This window comes from Capra hircus, chromosome 7, assembly GCF_001704415.2.
Source record: "Capra hircus breed San Clemente chromosome 7, ASM170441v1, whole genome shotgun sequence".
In the NCBI taxonomy this organism is placed as follows: Eukaryota; Metazoa; Chordata; class Mammalia; order Artiodactyla; family Bovidae; genus Capra; species Capra hircus.
Window position 1 is genome coordinate 41716393 of NC_030814.1, and position 20063 is coordinate 41736455.

Genomic DNA, 20063 nt, shown 5'->3' on the forward strand with positions numbered 1-20063 from the left:
CTGAAACAGTCTTGTCGTGCCCAGGAATTTTTATTGCCTTGGAGCTGCATGTTTGCTCCTTCTCCGAGAGAAATGGTTATGGGGGAGAGCCCCCCGTAAAGTCAGAGGTGTAGGTGAGAGCATAAAACAGACTCTGGTTTTGGGGTAGATGCTCGGGAACAGGGGGTTTCCTGAGGCTTGATCATGCCTTTGCGTATGCCAAGCCTCCTTCCTCATGACCTTTGCCATGGGCGGAGTTCCTCACTCTGGCTCCCGGCAAAATGGGATTTAGACAACAGTCTTCACAAACCCTTGAGACTTCTGTCAAGCTAGTGAGTAGCCCTTCACAGGTCCTGTCACTTGGTTTCTGGTGGATGCAAACACCTGCCTCCTCTCTCCACCCACATCCCCGGGTGGGTTGTGAGAGGAAATGCACAGTGCACCAAAAACTGTCTTTTGAGCTTTTGTTTTCTAAAGACTGGAGGTGGCCAAAACTATTACTGGCAGAACTTGTGTTGCCTCCTAGTATATCAGGCATGGTTGATGAAATACTCTTTTAGGAGAGAAAGGAACTTGATTCCTTTAATTGTATTATTTTAGGCCTTTGAGGCCTCAGCTGAAACTGAATTGGAAAAGTTTGTCATTCTCTAACAAAGAAAAAACCAATTCAGCCTGGCACTATGGATCTAGCTACTTAGTCAATATCATTAGAATTTTTGATTTTCATTTCTTAGTTTTATGTCAGCTTCACACTTTGGCAGGCTTTCCTCTGTGGAAGAAAAGACTGACATTTTACCCTTGGAACTGGACACTTTTTTCCTAATAGTTCCAGCAAAAGCCTCAGAACTGTGAATTATTGCCCTGGTTTGGATGACTTGCTAATATGTAGCTCAGTTATTACAGCCAGTCAATAGAATATTCTGTTGTCTATTTCAGGTCTGCACCCTCTCCTGGATTTGAGGATGAGATAGAGTCTGCCTTATCCACCACATGGGCCGAGAGTAGAGAGTGGCTTTCCTCCAAAGAAACACCAGAGTGTTGCCACTAGAGAAAGTGGAATGGATGTCAGCTCATCACTAGTGATCTCACCTTTACCCTGACCTAAAGCCCATCTTCATTGTTCTATCACTTGAGGCCCAGCAATTCCAATTCTCTTCTCTGGTCCTGGGAATGGCCTTCTAGATATGTGAAGATGCTTCTTGCGTAACTCTAGAGCCCTCCTGTGTCCAAGACAAAGAGATCCTTCAACTGTGCTTTAAGGGGCTGGCTTCTATGGCCTTTATTTTCCCTGTGATTCTCATCCAAACTTGATCAGGTTTATTTGTATCTGTTTAAGAGTACTACCAGAATATTTCAGTAATTATATAACCTCTTTCTTCTGAAAAAAAAAAAAAAATTCCTTCTAGAACTATTAATCCTAGAGAAAACAAATAACATTAGCACATTTAGAACATTTGTACTAAATGTTCACTGTATTTGTGTCTATAATGGAAACTATATGTGCATCAGTGAGAAACTGATTAATCTATGGTGCATCCATTCAAAGCAACACTATGAGATCATGAAAATGGATGAAGAATTTATATGAGGTATCACTTTGAAAAAAGCACAAGATACATTGTTAAGATAGAAAAGGTACAGACTAATATGTGTGGCATGATCCCATTTTTACATAAAAGTATTTTGTGTCTATATTAATACGTATGTCTATGTTTAGGGCAGTGTCAGAAAGCTTCCATATCAAACTTCTAGCAAGGAATTGGAATTTTGCTTTTCATTTATAATTAAAACAGAAAATATTGTGGGAGGATTTTTTACTTTCTAATTTATTTATTTATTTTACTCTAATTTCATTTATTCCTCTTTTGTTCTCTCTGCCTTTACTTTCCAATTTAATCCCAATGTTCATTGCAGCATGTTTATAATAGCCAGGACATGGAAGCAACCTAGATGTCCATCAGCAGACAAATGGATAAGAAAGCTGTGGTACATAAACACAATGGAGTATTACTCAGCGATTAAAAGTAATACATTTGAGTCAGCTCTAATGAGGTGGATGAAATTGAAGCCTATTATACAAAGTGAAGTAAGCCAGGAAGAAAAACACCAATACAGTATACTAACGCATATATATGGTAACGCATATATGGGAATTTAGAAAGATGTTAACAATAATCCTGTATGCGAGACAGCAAAAGAGACACAGATGTATAGAACAGTCTTTTGGACTCTGTGGTAGAGGGTGAGGGTGGGATGGTTTGGGAGAATGGCATTGAAACATGTATATTATCATATGTGAAACAGATCGCCAGTCCAGGTTCAATGCATGATACAGGGTGCTCGGGGCTGGTGCACTGGGATGACCCAGAGGGATGGTATGGGGAGGGAGGTGGGAGTGGGGTTTAGGATGGGGAACACATGTACACCCATGGCTGATTCATGTCAATGTATGGCAAAACCAATACAATATTGTAAAGTAAAATAAATAAATAAATAAAATTGTTAGCCTGGAAAAAAAAAAAAGTCCTCATCAGAAATAATTGGTTTGATTCATAGAACATAGGGTACAGTTAAACTGTGGAGCTTAGAAAAAATTTGAAATACCTATAAATATATATTTAATTATATTTAAATATTTATATTTCTGGTGGTTGTTGCTGTTCAGTCGCTCAGTTGTGTCTGACTGTTTGTGACCCCATGGACTGCAGAACACCAGGCGTCTTTGTCCCCCACAATCTCCCAGAATTTGCTCAAATTCATGTTCATTGAGTTTGTGATGCCATCCAACCATCTCGTCCTCTGTTGTTCCCTTGTCTTCCTGCCTTCAATCTTTCCCAGCATCAGGGTCTTTTCAAATGAGTCGACTCAGGGCAAAGTATTGGAGCTTCAGCATCAGCATCAGTCCTTCCAATGGATATCCAATGGATATTCAGGGTTGATTTCCTTTAGGATTGACTGGTTGGATTTCTTGCTGTCCAAGGGACTCTCAAGAGTCTTCTCCAACATTACAGTTCAAAGGCATCAATTCATTGGTGCTCAGCCTCCTTCATGGTCCAAATCTCACATCCATACATGACTGCTGGAAAAACCATAGCTTTGACTAGATGGAACTTTGTTGGTAAAGGAATGTTCCTGCTTTTTAATATGCTATCTATGTTGGTCATAACTTTTCTTCCAAAAAGTAAGTGTCTTAATTTCTTGGCTTTAGTTAAAATCTGCAGTGATTTTGGAGCCCAAGAAAATAAAGTCTGTCTCTGCTTCCATTGTTTCCCCATGTATTTGCCATGAAGTGATGGACCAGATGCCATGATCTTCATTTTTTGAATGCTGAGTTTTAAGCCAGCTTTTTCACTCTTCTCTTTCACCTTCATCAAGAGGCTCTTTAATTCCTCTTTGCTTTCTGCCATTAGGAGGGTGTCATCTGCATATCTGAGGTTATTGATATTTCTCCCATCAACCTTGATTCCAGCTTGTGCTTCTTCCAGCCTGGCATTTCTCATGATGTACTCTGCATATAAGTTAAATAAGCAAGGTGACATACAGCCTTGATGTACTCCTTCCCGATTTGGAACCAGTCTGCTATTCCATGTCCAGTTCTTACTGTTGCTTCTTGACCTGCATGCAGATTTCTCAGGAGGCAGGTAAGGTGGTCTGGTATTGCCATCTCTTGAAGAATTTTCTCTTGAAGAGTTTGTTGTGATCCACACAGTCCTAGTGTAGCCAATGAAGCAGAAGTAGATGTTTCTCTGGAATTCTGTTGCATTTTCTATGATCCAATGGATGTTTGCAATTTGATCTCTTGTTCCTCTGCCTTTTCTAAATCCGTCTTGTATATCTGGAAATTCTGTTTACATGCTGTTGAAGCATAGGTTGAAGGATTTTGAGCATTACTTTCCTAGCATGTGAAATACAATTGTAAAGTAGTTTGAACATTCTTTGGCATTGTCCTTCTTTGGGAATTGGACATGGAACAACAGACTGGTTCCAAATCAGGAAAGCAGTATGTCAAGGCTGTATATTGTCACCTGCTTATTTAACTTATATGCAGAGCACGTCATCAGAAATGCCAGGCTTTATGAACCTCAAGCTGGAATCAAGATTGCTGGGAGAAATATCAATAACCTCAGATACGCAGTTGACACCACCCTTAAGGCTGAATGTGAAGAGGAATGAAAGAATCTCTTGATGAAAGTGAAACAGGAGAGTGAAAAAGCTAGCTTAAAATTCAGCATTCGAAAAATGAAGATCATGGCATTTGGTTGCATCAATTCATGGCAAATAGATTGGGAAACACTGGAAACTAACAGGCTTTATTTTCTTGGGCTTTAAAATCACTGCAGATTGTGACTATGGCTATGAAATTAAAAGACGCTTGTTCCTTGGAAGAAAAGCTATGACCAACTTAGCGTATTAAATATAAGAGACATTACCAACAAAGGTCCGTCTAGTCAAAGCTTTGTTTTTTCTAGTAGTTACGGATGTCAGAGTTGGATCATAAAGAAAGCTGAGCACCAAACTAATGAGCAGCAGAATTGATGCTTTTGAACTGTGGTGTTGGAGAAGACTCTTTAGAATCCCTTGGACTACAAGAAGTTCAAATCAGTCAATCCTAATGGAAATCAACCCTGAAAATCCTTTGGAAGAACTGATGCTGAAGCTGAAGCTCCAATACTTTGACCACCTGATACGAAGAACTGACTAATTAGAAAAGACTCTCATGCTGGGGGAGATTGAAGGCAGGAGGAGACAGGGTGATAGAGGATGAGATGGTTGGATGGCATCACCAACTCAATGGACATGAGTCTGAGCAAGCTCCAGCAGTTGGTGATAGACAGGGAAGCCTGATGTGCGACTAAGCAACTAAACTGAACTGAACTTCTTTAGGATCAGAATAAAAACTGACCTTCCCTAGTCCTGTGGCCATTGCTGAGTTTTCCAAATTTGCTGGCATATTGAATGTAGCACTGCAACAGTATTATCTTTTAGGATTTGAAACAGCTCAGCTGAAATTCCATCACCTCCACTAGCTTTGTTCGTAGTGATATTTCCTGAGGCCCACTTGACTTCACATTCCAGGATGTCTAACTCTGGGTGAGTGATCACACCATTGTGGTTGTCTGGGACATTAAGATCTTTTTTGTATAGTTCTTCTGTGTATTCTTGCCACCTCATCTTAATATCTTCTGTTTCTGCCAAGTCCACACCATTTTTGCCCTTTATTGTGCCCATCTTTGCATGAAATGTTTCCTTGGTATCTCTAATTTTCTTGAAGAGATCTCTAGTCTTTCCCATTCTATTGTTTTCTGCTATTTCTTTGCACTGATCACTTAGGAAGCCTTTCTTATCTCTCCTTGCTATTCTTTGGAACTCTGATTCAAATGGGGGTATATTTCTTTTTCTCCTTTGCCTTTCACTTCTCTTTTCTCAGCTATTTGTAAGGCCTCCTCAGACAACCATTTTGCCTTTTTGCATTTCTTTTTCTTTGGGATGGTTTTGATCACCACCTCCTATACAATGTTATGAACCTCCATTCACAGTTCTTCAGTCCATAGTTCTCCATCCATAATTCATAGTTTCCGGTTGCAAAACTAAAATGTATTTTTGCTGGAAAGAGCCAACCATCAAATAGGCAAAAATAATAATCACTTCTAATCTCAACCTTCATAAATAATTAATCTTAAGATTGATTTTACTTTCTTCCAGTTTTTTTTTCAGGAGTTAAATTTAATATTTAATTGCAATAATAATGTCATCCCAGTTCCTGGATCATTTACCACCTCTCACCGCTATACAGTTTCTAATCTTTATTTTTGTCTTAAATGTTAACTGTTTTGTTATTTGTTTGTGTATTTAATTGCAAGCTTATTTAGCGTAACATCACAGAAGTAAACATACAGACTGAGATGGGACTTCTCATGGCTTATAAATGTAGCAAAATCGAAAGCCAAGAGAGAGAAATTGTCATAAGATGGTGAGAAGCAGGGCAGAATTTTGGCTCTGAGTGGGGCCAAATATGTCAGAGGACAGAAACAAGAAGGGAACAGAAAGTAAGTAGGTGGAGAAGAGAGGTGACACTTGCTGGATCATAATGTTGAGAAATAAAATTCTTTAGATCACCTGTCTGGCTTCTTTCATCTATACCAGCTCATTTTCTTTTGAAACCTAAGGCAGAAGCAAATGGATTTGCATAATGGCCCTCAGGGAAAGAGTCTAGGTGACTGTGGTCTTTTTTGACAGTCAGAAGGTAAGGCAGACCTCAGGTTGACTTCCTGAAGTCCTAGGTGCCCAAGGCTAACCGCAGCTCATCCCACGCCATATCGGTTTAGCAGTGCCAACACCAAAGGACTGTGGATTGTATTTTAGGCCAGGGGATTTACCCAGTACGTACATACTCTGTACAGTATGGAAATCTCCCCACCCTCACATCCTGCCTAGCTCACAAGGCCCTCTCAGGTGGCATGCTCTTTGAAAAGGCTATATATAGCTGTCTGCTTGCCTTGCTTTTCAAAGTGATAGTTGGGGAACAAAAGTTATTGACTTGAAACCTCTTCCCCATGATAAACAGGTAGACCTCAGCCATCTATAAACTTTCATGTCTACGTTACTCAGTACACCATATACAATATTTTGTGTTTTCATACTTCACGCCTCTTCAATCTTAGGGCAATTAAAAATGTACCCAAAACTGTCCTTAGAATTGTGGTTCTGACAGTTTCTCTTCCTACAAAACATTGTTGGTTTTAGATATTGTGAAGTGAAGTGAAGTCCCTCAGTCGTGTCTGACTCTTTGCGACCCCATGGACCGTAGCCTACCAGGCTCCTCTGTCCATGGGATTTTCCAGGCAAGAGTACTGGAATGGGTTGCCATTTCCTCCTCCAGGGGATCTTCCCGACCCAGGGATTGAACCTGGGTCTCCCGCACTGCAGGCAGACGCTTTACCAGCTGAGCCACTAGGGGATAAGCATTATCATGGCTTTCCAGGTGGCTCAGTGGTAAAGAATCAGCCTGTAAATCAGCAGATGTGGGTTCGATCCCTGGGTTTGGAAGATATCTGGAGAAAGAAAGGACAACCCACTCCAGTATTCTTGCCTGGGAAATCTCATGGACAGAGGAGCCTGGTGTGCTACCCTCCATGTGGTTGCAGAGTCGGACATAGCTTAGTGATTGAGCAAGCACGCAAGTGTTATTGAGTCCATCCATTCATCGCATTCACTGTTACTCTATCATGTATTTAATTGCCCTACTCTACTGTTCTCTGCCTCTTCAGGGTTCTCCTGACTTATAAGCTTTCTAAAGTTGGGGTGGTGGGTTATACATGCTTCATTATAGTCCTTATTAAGAAGAATTACCAAAAATGTATAAATAGAAAAAAATTATAAGATAGGTAATGTGTACTTTCAATGTCCTATCAGAGCATGGTTTACACATCTGCCTGAGGATTATGTGATTTTCCAAGAGAAGTAAGTAAGACAATGAGATTGGATTAATAAGACTGAAGTATTGCTTTCTGTTATTTTTAATAGGCTTATTGAGATACATTCCACATACCAAAACATTCATCCATTGAAAGTGTATAGTTCAGTACCTTTTTTCATATATTCACAGCTATGAGATGATCACAATGTAACTTTAGAACATTTTCAGCACTTCAAGAGGACTATCTATTGTTGATTAAAGTCTCAGACTCTGGAAAGTTCTGTAATAAGTTACAGATTTTCATTCAGAAGAGATGTAAGTGATCTCATTTAGTAAAAAGGATAGCCCCAAAGTTTATAATTTTATTGCCCTGTAGACATTTAACCAGTTTTGTGTCTAACCTGGCAATGTTAGTCTAACATCCTTTCTTTAATGCCAATGCCTAGTCTTCGAATTCTCTGAATCAGCTTTATCATCCTGCTGATTTCCTCACTGATGAGTTAATTAAATCTCTGACATGTTTTCATTGTATATTTGTGTGAGAATTATGTTTGCAGATTTTTGAAACTTACAGTTTGACAACCTGAATGTTCTTAGCTTAATGGTAGGCACAAAGCTGGCAATCAATAAATACATCTTGACTTACTGATCTCCACTTTTTTTTTGATGGGGATACAGCAGACTTCCAAACTTTGGAAAGAGAATTATTTTACAGAACTTTTAGAAAAATCAGAAAATGAATTTCGAATGACATTTTGTGTTTTGGTTCTCAAATTCTAAAATTTTGTGCCAGAGAGAGTTAAATTTGAATGAAACTGTTTATTTAATAAGGTCTGAATTGACAAATAGCCTAAGAATATCATTTTACTAGCATAATATTTTTATAAATCTATAAAGTATTATTTATTTTTGTGCAAGTAGTGTATGCAATAGAATAAAACCCGAAAGGTATAAAAGAGAATGTTCTGGAAAGATAAGTCTCTGTCCCACCATTTTCCTCAATCAACAAACTACTCCAAGATTATTCTTGGTACCAGTTTCCTATGCATCTGTTCACACACACACACACACACACACACACACACACATTTTAAAACTTTTTAATTAAACAATATGTAGCATATTATATATGCTCTTTTGCAATTTGCTTTTTTAATTTATTAATATTTATTGAAAATTGTTCAACACCAGCATACATATGGGTACCTCAGTCAAAGCATGTCTAGCAGCTGATCACTGTTTCCACAGCTCCCACATACATCTTACCTATCGTCGTCTCTTGCAGGAGCTACCTAATCTCCCTTTCTGCCCCCTTACACCTCTACAGTCTCTCTGCAACATGGCAGCCAGGAATGATCCTCCATACATATAGCTCCGCACATGGTCTGCTTTCCTACTGTCCCCACAGTTGTTTCGTGGTCTCATCTCCAACCACTTCCCCTCACTCCACCCTTGTCTCTGTGGCCCCCATGGTGTTCCTCTAACACACCAGGCACACTCCCAAATTAGGATTGTGGTCCTTGCTATTCCCTCTGACAAGAGCTTACTCCCCAAACACCTGGGTGCCTTCCTCCCTGACTTCCTCCTTGAGGTCTTTGCTCAGAGGTTGCTTCTCAACGAGCCTTCCTTGACCACCCCCTACAGCTCCCTTTCCCATGCACAGACTGCCATCCCACTTGCCTATTTTATCTTTTTCTACAGCACTGGACATATCATTTATTTTACTGCCATTTATTGTCTACATACAACCTCTGTGAAATTGAGGATATTTTTCTGTTTTGTCCACTGCTGCATGCCTAGCAACTCAAAAAGGGCCTGGCAAAAAGTAGGCACTTACTAATATTAATTAGAAGAACTGATGAATTTATGCAGAATAGTACGTGTATATTTGTGTTCTATTTGTGTGATACAATGTAGTGTAGTTTAACCATTGCTGTATTTGGGGACTTATGTTTTTAATGCCTTGTGACCCCAGTAAAGTTACTTAACTTCTCTGAGTCTTGATTTACCTTTCTATAAAATAGGAATAGTAGCTGTGCTTATGTTTTATAAGGCTGTTTGGGGATTACATTTTGAAAAGAACATAAAGTTTTTAGTACTATATGTAAGTACTTTAGGGTAAGTACTTTAGTGTAAGTCCTATGCCTGGCTTATAGAAAGTTCTTAATAATAGAGTTATGATATCTCTTTTAATCATTCTTATTAATCATTCATCAAAAATTGATTTATGAAATGAATAGGTGGCTGAGAATATAGAAACTTATTTAAAAATCTAATGGTGTTACCGTTTAGTGATTATGTCCTTACAGTAGAGTATAAGCCACTTTATTTTTTTGGAGAAGTCATTTAACATCTTCAGAAAAAAATTTTTTTTATCTCTTCAGAGGTAAGGACCTTTATCTCTGTATTTTTCTTTTCTAGCTGGTCCTGGAAATAGAGCTTGCTCAATAAATTTTGTTGACTAAACAAATGGAATAATGAATCTCAGTGGGCATAAGCAAGTTCATATTTATTAAAAAGCTGCAATTTTCCAGGTATTGAAGCAAGCAGTAGGGATATAAAAAAGAACATTTAGGAGATGAAGTTTATTTCAAGACCTTTACATAGTAATCACTGAGTTTGGGGGATATATTTTTATTTCAAAAGTAGTCTTCTAACTGAGGGAGGGGGAATTTGGATTCATCACCTTGTGCAAAGTACAAAAACTCCACAGATGTCTTTGCCATAATTTCTCTGAAGAGCTTTTCAAAGAAACGAAACATCAATGGTTTATCAGGTAGACATCAAGAGCGAGGAAGCAGGCAGACCAATATGGGAAATCCTATGGTGATTCAAGACCTCAGTGAATTCCTGGGGTCCCCACACATATTGCTAACCATGAGTGATTCCATATTTGATACAGAATGAGAGTATGATTGTGAGCCATGCAGCTTGAGAGAAAGAAAATGCCTGACCTGAGTTGCAAGATCAGGGCAGAATCCATCCAGCTCCATGTTCTGACCTTGAGTAAGATAATCCTGAACCTCAGTTCTTCACCAGAAAATTATGGTTTAAAAAACTTTCCTCCTTTATAAGAATGTATAACAGGAAAAAAATAGCCGCTTCATCAAGTGGTGTTGAGAAAGTTTGACAGTTCAGTTAAGTTCAGTTCAGTCGCTCAGTCATGTCCGACTCTTTGCAACCCCATGAATTGCAGCACGCCAGGCCTCCCTGTCCATCACCAACTCCCGGAGTTCACTCAGACTCACATCCATCGAGTCAGTGATGCCATCCAGCCATCTCATCCTTGGTCGCCCCCTTCTCCTCCTGTCCCCAATCCCTCCCAGCATCAGAGTCTTTTCCAATGAGTCGACTCTTCACATGAGGTGGCCAAAGTACTGGAGCTTCAGCTTTAGCATCATTCCTTCCAAAGAAATCCCAGGGCTGATCTCCTTTAGAATGGACTGGTTGGATCTCCTTGCAGTCCAAGGGACTCTCGTCTTCTCCAACACCACAGTTCAAAAGCATCAATTCTTCGGTGCTCAGCCTTCTTCACAGTCCAACTCTCACATCCATACATGACCACTGGAAAAACCATAGCCTTGACTAGACAGACCTTAGTCGGCAAAGTAATGTCTCTGCTTTTGAATATACTATCTAGGTTGGTCATAACTTTTCTTCCAAGGAGTAAGTGTCTTTTAATTTCATGGCTGCAGTCACCATCTGCAGTGATTTTGGAGCCCCCAAAATAAAGTCTGACACTGTTTCCACTGTTTCCCCGTCTATTTCCCATGGAGTGATGGGACCGGATGCCATGATCTTGACCCTGAGTAAGATAATCCTGAACCTCAGTTCTTCACTAGAAAATCATCGTTTAAAAAATTTTCCTCCTTTATAAGAATATGTAACAGGAAAAAAATAGCCTCTTCAGCAAGTGGTGTTGAGAAAGTTGGACAGCCTTATGTAAATCAATGAAGTTAGAACACACCCTTTCACCATGCAGAAAAATAAACTCAAAATAGCTTCAACACTTAAGTATAAAACATGACACTGTAAAACTCCTAGAAGAGAACATAGGCAAAACATTCTCTGACATATATCCTACCAATGTTTTCATATATCATTCCCCAAGGAAATAGAAATATAGGAAAAATAAACCAATGGGACCTAATCAAACTTATAAGCTTTTGCACAGCAAAGGAAGCCATAAACAAAGCAAAGAAACAACCTATGGAATGGGGGACAATATTTGCAAATGATGTGACCAACAAGAGCTCAATTTCCAAAATACACAAATAGCTCGTACAACTCAACAACAATTAAAAATAACTCAGTGGAAAAATGGGTGGAAGAACTAAATAGACATTCCTCCAAAGAAGACATGCAGATGACCAAGAGGCACATGAAAAGATGAGCAACATCATCAGTTATTAGAGAAATACAAATCAAAACTGCAATGAGGACTACACCTGTCAGAATGGCCATCATTAAAAAGTTTGGCGACTTTCCTGGTGGTCCAGTGGTTAAGAATCTACCTTGCAATGTCAGGGGATACAGATTCGATCCCTGTTCAGGGAACTAAGATCCCACATGCAATGGAGCAACTAAGCCTTCATTCTGCAGCTACTGAGCTTGCACGCCGCAACTAGGGAATCCATACTCCAGCAACTAAAGATCCTACATGCTTCAATTAAGATCCAAGACAACTAAATAAATACATAAATAAAAAACATTTTAAAAAGTTTGTAAATAACAAACACTTGAGAGGGTATGGAGAAAGGGAAACCCTCCTACACTGCTGGTGGAAATGTAAATTTGTGCAGCCACTATGGAAAATAGTATGGAGGTTCCTCAAAAAAACTAAAAATAAAGTTGCCATGTGATCCAAGAATCCCACTCGTAGGCATATATCTGAACAAAACTGTAACTCAAAAAGATACACGCACTCCTCCTATGTTGGTAGTTGCACTATTCACTTGTCAACTACGATATGGAAATAATATCCTTAATGTCCATCAACAGATAAATGCGCAAAGAAGTTGCAGTACATGTATGCAGTGGAATACTACTCAGCCACAAAAAATGAACTAATGCCGCTTGCAGCAATGGGGATGGATTTAGAGATTATCACACTAAGTAAAGTACGTCAGAAAGAGGAAGACAAATATCGTATGTTATCACTTATATGTGGAATCTAAACTATGGCACAAATGAACTTACCTATGAAGCAGAAAAGATTCACAGATAAAGACAACAGACTTACAGTTGCCAAGGGAGTGGGACGGGGGAGGGATAAGTTGGGAGTTTGGGGTTGGCAGATGCAAACTATTATATATAGAATGGATAAACAACAAGGTCCTACTGTATATAGCACAGGGAACTATATTCAGTATCCTGTGACAAGCCATAATGGAAAATGAATCACTCTGCTGTACAGCAGAAATTAACACAACACTGTAAATCAGCTATACTTCAATTTAAAAAGAAAGAAGGAAAAAGGAAAGCCAAATTTGAGGCACCTTTGTGGGGAGGGAGAGAGCTGTGCTTGGGAGGGAACATGCTGGAGAAGGGCTGGCAGTGTTCTATTTCTTGCTCTGGGCAGCGGCTACAAGGATGTTCACCTTCTTATTACTCATTAAGCTATATATTTATGCTTTGTGCACTTTTATGAGTGTGTGTTATATTTCACAATGAAAACTGTTTCTAAAACTATAAAGTAAATAAATACAAATAAAACCCAGCCTCCTTGAAATGATTACATGGGTGAGAAAATTCTCCATACCCTGGAAACCACTGTATAAGTGGGACTCTGGTTCTGACAGATAGCACTCTTTGTTAAGTTCCTGTCAAAGAATAACCGTCCCCATAGGATGACTGCCCTTAACAAGTACACTGCCTACTTCCAGGATTTTATCCCCACAGCACATTATTCAGCAGATGCAGGAAGATGATCATTGCAGGGAGATTTGTAACAACAAAACTGGAAGTCATCCAAATATTTATAGAAGCTGAATGCTTTTCATTAATTATACATCTTAACATTTTGATCAGGAAGAATATCCAGCCTACCCACGCTTATATCTTATCAGGGTCAGCCTATTCCTGATGGAGAAGACGGTTTGTTGTTGGTGATGATGTTGGGGAGGGTTAGTGAGCCTGCCCTGAGCTGGTGGCTGCTTGGAGGCTGAATAAAGGGGTGTGTGTTGGCGACAGGTCACAAAGGACTGTGCAGGATAAATGTGGTGATGCCAAGAGACTTAGGCAGAGCCCTGCAGGGAGATGGGCAGTTGCCTTCACTCCCTCTCTCTCTCAGCGATTCAATTTGTGGCTGGTGGTGCTGTCTTGGAAGAAGAGAACCATGAGCAGTGAGTGTTTGTTACCTTATTACACGGCCAACAGCTACCGTTCAATGGGTGTGTTCAATACCTCCATGGGGGACCTGCAACGACAACTGTACAAGGGAGGAGAGTATGACATTTTCAAGTATGCACCCATGTTTGAAAGTGACTTTATCCAGATCAGCAAGAAAGGAGAGGTGATTGACGTCCACAACCGCGTCCGAATGGTGACTGTGGGCATTGCATCCACCAGCCCTATCCTCCCACTACCTGATGTCATGCTCCTGGCCCGACCAACTAAAGTCTGTGAAGAGCATGTCAGACATGCCCGGACCACCAAGGGGAGAGGTCGCAAGCCCACGAAGACCCTAGAGCTCACCAGGTTGCTTCCCTTGAAGTTTGTCAAGATCTCCATCCATGACCGTGAGAAACAACAGTTGCGCCTGAAGCTTGCCACTGGCCGTACTTTTTATTTGCAGCTGTGCCCCTCTTCTGATGCTCGAGAAGACCTCTTTTGCTATTGGGAAAAGCTTGTCTATCTCCTGAGACCACCGGTAGAGAGTTGCAGCAGTACCCCGACGCTCCAAACTGGAGATGCGAGAATTCTGGAGGGTGACAAAAGCCTATTGGTAAGAACCCACAGAGACTCAAAAACACAGGGCAGATTGCTTTGGGAGAGCAGTGCAAAGCTGGTCCTTCAAAGGGGTTTGATGCTCTCTGAGACTCACCTGGGAAATGCCTTCCCATGTCAAAAAGTCTCAGAACCAAATGAATCATCACTATGGGACTCACACACTGGAGAGGTTCCAAGCACTTCTCTACATTGTCCCACAAGGCCGAGTTTCAGAGAGCCCTTAGGTATTATATCAGCCACACTGGTCTCATCCCAGGGTTGTAATCCCCTCTACAGCAATCCTGATTGTCTAATCTTTTCTTGAACACTTACCCAAAGCCAGGTAATCTCATCAGCGGTAGAATATTATTCACAGTTAGGAAGTTCTTCATTGTCTCCCCATGACTCTCATATGCTGACTAAAGTCCAACTCAATTGTGCATCTACTCATGCACAATTCATTCTAATAGTCTCCAAAACATAGAATGTATGTGTCCCTTGACCAAGCAACCTCACTTCTAGGACTCTGTCCTGCAGAGGTAGAAGCACAAGGGTATAAAATTAAATGACCATGGAGAACTGTATTAGTATCAGTGCTTTCCCTGGCCCTGGGATTGTTCAAGCAAACGGAGTGGCTGTTTGACAGGGACGCTGTAGATGGAATCTTTCATTCAGTGGGAGCTTAGACTGGATGATTTCAAAGGTTATTCTGAAGATAAACCCTTGAACTGGTCAGCTTCAGGATGGGAGAGGAGTAGACAGCACTGATCTCATTTTCTGTGATCTCTATCTTACCTGTTTCTCCTCCCTTGGCACAGACCGCAGAGCTCCATAGAGAAAGGGAGCATGACGCTGTGGGGCTTCACAAGCTTGGTGATGTGTCGGGAGCCTCGTCTTGTGCTTATGTTGGTGGAGAGGGAGCCTATCATGCCCCCCATGGCTCAACTGCATCCTTGAAAAGTACTGAAGGAGGAGCGGCAGGAACAACCTCGGGCCTGGCCATAGCAGGGACAACAACAAGCTCTGGAGGAGGCGTGGCAGTTGCAGGGTTGGGAGCAGGCTCTGTAGGAGGGGCTGTGAGCTTGGCTGCAACTAGGAGCAGCAGCACCAGCCAGGTGAGCACCACCTTGGCAGGAGCTGCCACCAAGGGTTCAGGAGAAAGTGGATCCGGCAAGGCCACTGTAGGTGCTGCCAGTATATCCTCAGAGGGCACGAACCTGGTCTTGGCAGGTGCTGCCAGCACATCCTCGACGGGGGTGGACAGTGCAGACAGCAGTATGAGCGTGGTGTTTGCAGGAGCAATGACGACCGGCAAGGCTGCTGCTGCAAGTGCTGAAGGCCGGGTCGTAGCCCCCCTGGTCTCTACCTTGCAGAGTGAAGGCTACATGTCTGAACGAGATGGAAGCCAGAAGGTCTCCCGCCCCAGGGATGAAACTCGGAAGGAAAAAAAGGAAAGAAGGGAAAAGAAGGACAAGTCTTCATCTAGGAAAAGTTCCCGTCACCGCAGAACAGGGGAAGGTCATCACAGGACAGGAGGGGACAAGACCCGGAAGTCATCCTCCCACCGGTCCGTATCAGGCCATGGAAACAAGAGAGATGACAAAAAAGAAAAAGGGCAGAGTGGCACCAGGGGCAAAGGACACAGCCCTCACAAGAGTGGCAGCCATAGCTCATCTGGCAAGGAGGGGAGGACAGCTCGCAAACCGGGGAAAAGCAGGTCCAGCACCAGTTCAGGGACTTTAAATAAGAGATCCAGTAAGATCAGCACTTTCTTCAGAAGCTTCAGAGTCATTCCTGGTTCAAAACCAATGGTCGGACATGACAGAGAGGTAGACTTTGTGGCTAAGACGGTAGAGAAACGCAACGTAGAGGCCAAGGTGGAGAAAGCCCCGGTTGGTGAGGACGTGGAGATCCATGGAACTGTGACATCAGAGACGATGGAGACCATCATCATTGAAACAAAATCTGTTTAAATAAGAGCCAGGGCAGGAAGCTTCCATGGAGACCCAACTTCAGGAAAGGATCCCTAGAGAGTCAATTCCAGCTTTCTTTAATAAAGGAAACCATACAACTCCAAAAGAAAAGCTCTGTTCTGTTTGAATTTCTATGTCCTCTTGCCTGGTAGTGACTTCACAGTGGTTTCTGTGATGTGAACTTTGCCGAGACCCATCAAGCAGAATCCCAGCTCCCACCCATGTCCAGCAGAGCCAGCATTAGTGCCCTTCCTTGCCTCAACCCCTTTCTGCCTCTGGTTTCCTCAAGACTATGGCTGTAAGTCACAGAGTATGGTCTGGGAAGCACCACCACCACGTCCCCATGCCCTTCCTCTTCTCCCTGAAGACTCCTGAATAAGGTCATTCAGTCCAGTCCATAGAATAAGACAGGACTCATGTCTCCTCTGGGGGTAATCAGGTGAGAAAAGAAAGGGTGCTTCAGCACTTGCAGGCAATCAGAATAGTGAAGTTTATCATCTTGATCAGGAACTGGCAGCCTGAGGGTCAAATCTTGCCAACAATCTGGTTTTATAAGTAAAGTTTTATTGGAACATAGCTACATCCATTCATTTATATATTGTCTAAGGCTGCTTCCCCTGGAGGAGGAAATGGCAACCCACTCCAGTATTCTTGCCTGGAGAATTCCATGGACAGAGGAACCTGGTGGGCTGTACAGTCCATTGGGTTGCAAAGAGTCAGACACAACTGAGCGACTAACATAACACAAGGCTGCTTCCACATTAAAAAGACAGATCTGAGTAGCTGTGTCAGAAACCACGTGACCTGCAAAGTCTAAGATGTTTGTTCTCTGGTATTTGGCAGAAAAGTTTGCCCACCTGGATGTAATCTTAAAATTCTTCTTCTTCCTGGGTATACACTCTGGAGAAACTCTCATAAACACTTTCCAGGAGACAACTAGGAAAATGTTTACAGTAAAACAATCTGTAATAACAAAATCCTGGAAACTGTCTACATATCATCAAACAGGAGAACTGATCAAATGTGGTGTATGCCTACAGTACATATTACATAGCAGTGAAGATGAATAGAAGTTGGAGAGGTTAGCATGGGCGAGTCTCTTGTAACGTTGAATAACAAAGCATCATAAAAATACATGCAATATAGCTCCCTTTGCAGAAAAAATCAAATAATAAGTGTGGGAACACACGTTCACTAAATGTGTAAAGGAAAAACAAGGACGTGATAAATGACAAATTCACAACAGTGGATTTCTATAAGGTGAAAGGAATGGAGGGGTGGCCTGGGAGGTACATATGAAAGCTTCAACAGAGTGGGGATTGTTCTATTATGCAGTGTCCATGGGGATGTATTATTGTATATATTTATTTTTATTTTAAAATAATTCCATTCGTCATTTCCGGCTGTGCTGGGTCTTTGTTGTTGCACAGGCTTTTCTCTAGTTGCTGCGGACAGGGGCTACTCTCTAGTTGCAGTGTGCGGGCTTCTCATTGCAGTGGCTTCGCTAGTTGAGGAGCATGGGCTCTAGGGTGCCGACTTCAGCAGGCGCCAGCAGTTGCGGTACGAGGGCTCAGTAGTTGCGGCTCCAAGGTTCTAGAGCACAGGCTCAGAAGTTGTGGTGCACAGACTTAGCTACTCCATGGCATGTGGGATCTTCCCAGATCAGGGATCAAACCCATGTCTCCTGCATTGGCAGGTGAATTCTTCACCAATGAGACACCAGGGAACCCCTGCGTATATTCTATTTTAGTTTCTCTGTTATTAGGATGGTTTTTATATTGCTGTCAGCCAGGTGGCAGTCAGTACCTTAAAAATATCTTAACCAATGTGTTTCACGTATGTTTCCCTTTTAATATATGTGCAAGAGATAACAAAATATCTAGGTCTGGAAAATAATCTTTCAATAAGTATAAAATTTAAGAAATCTAAGTGACATACTCACTATCCAGGAACACAGGAAACGTTTGCTATTTTGGTAGGAAATAATAGAATAATTCAAAATGGTCTATACTTATGAACTATGTAAATGATGTATGCATGTGGAAAATGATTCTAAAAATAAAAAAAAACATATATTAGAAGTGAGACACTGCAATTTTCAAATGTCCATTATAAAAATGAATCGTTTCAATTTTAAGACGTTGTAAATAAATTTCCTGTGTCTATGAAAATCATTAAATTGTTAACAACACATGATAAAGCGGCATTTGAGAAAAATGATTCTGAGAACCATGTGTGTGTGTATGAGCCTGGGAGTCATCTGCTAGTCTTGCAGTTCTCTGCTCATTCTTCTCTGTGACAACAGTCTACTAGGACGGAAGCTGGGTTTCCAGTAAAACTTAGGGACTTTCTCTGCAAAACACATGTATGTGATAGAGGTGGAGGAGATGAGAAATAAGATAGAGAGGAGTGGTGGCTTGGGAGGATGAGGGGAAGCCCTTCTCAGTTGCTCTGGTGGGCGGCTGGAAAATCTCACCTTGTGATTTCCGATAAGCAAGATCAATCAATTCTGGGGATCAATGTGTCCTTGGAATTAACTCTTCAAACAGTGGGTCTTGGGAGAAAGAAATCAAGAGGCATGTTCTCTAAGACCTGAGAGGGATTTGGGGGAGGCCTTCTGGAAATGTGAGGGGCAATGTGCCAGAGGAGAGCGATAAAGGGGAACTCTTTCCAAAGCCCTTGACTCTGAGCCCCAAATTTTCACCATGCCAGAGGTCAAATCAGCCTAGTCAAAATTCAGTCTCATGATTCGGTATCCCCTGGCTTTACCTTTGGTCCTTCTTATCCTGTTTTATGCTTTCTCACTCTCTCACTCCAAAGGGCTTCTCTAATGTCAACCTAGTTTGTCCATTATGCAGGACATTAATTGAGCAGACACAGAATGTACGCAAACGCCATCTAAGAAAGTGCAGGTGAGGACTTGCCACCACAACATGCCCTGCCTGGTACTTTCTCTGCATTTCCTTTTCCATTTTGACAGTTCATCAAGAAATGCATGTTCAGATACATACATATTTCAATGCAACAGGCATCTTCCTCTGGAGGGAGCTATCAATTGGGGCATCAAGTCAATAAACCCTATCAGATAAAGGCCAATATTTTTGACAGCAATATTCATCTCCATGGTAACAATTTGGCTGCTGCGCAGGCAATTAGGCAATGGATGGTTGGTTACTGACTAACTGGCTTCCCAAACTTCAAGTCTAGCAACACACGTACATACTAAGTTTTTGCCTACAGCAAAGTAAGGTCATTCACAAGATTGTTGTGATCAAGTGGAGTCTTTCAGACAGAAGAAAGATGTGTGATAGTGGGAAGAAACAAGATGCCTCACAATATTGGAAGCAGTGTCGTGGCTGGCAGAGCAAGTGTGATGAGATGCTGGGGAACACAGCAGGGGCCAGGCCGTACAAAGCTTTGTGGTCCGTTTAAAGGATTTTGATTTCAGACCTTGGAGTCATGGAAAGCCATGCGATGTTTTAAGTAGGGGAGTAGCTTGATCAAGTGTGTACTTTGTGGAGGGCACTGTGGTTTCTGTGAAAAGAAATATTTGGTGAGGAGATTATTAATATGTGACTTTATGTCACTTTCTATGTTGGCCACAGAATCTATAAAATGAGGAGACTGGAGGGTATGTTTTGAAAGACGGTTTTCCATTTGAAATATCCACATGAGGTGGACATTCCTTCAGTGAAGGACCCATGGCCCCACCTGGTGGGGGTGCGGCCCACAGAAAGCCTTCAGCTGGCGGTGAGTTTGGAAGT

General features: G+C 41.5%; 1 protein-coding gene across 1 annotated transcript; it reads left to right on the plus strand.

Annotated features, from left to right (window-relative positions):
- FAM71B (family with sequence similarity 71 member B) lies at window positions 13645-16299 on the plus strand. Its single transcript, XM_005683225.3, has 2 exons — window positions 13645-14342; window positions 15145-16299. Exons 1-2 carry the CDS (start codon window positions 13734-13736, stop codon window positions 16297-16299), a joined length of 1764 nt encoding a protein of 587 aa, XP_005683282.2. The 5' UTR covers window positions 13645-13733.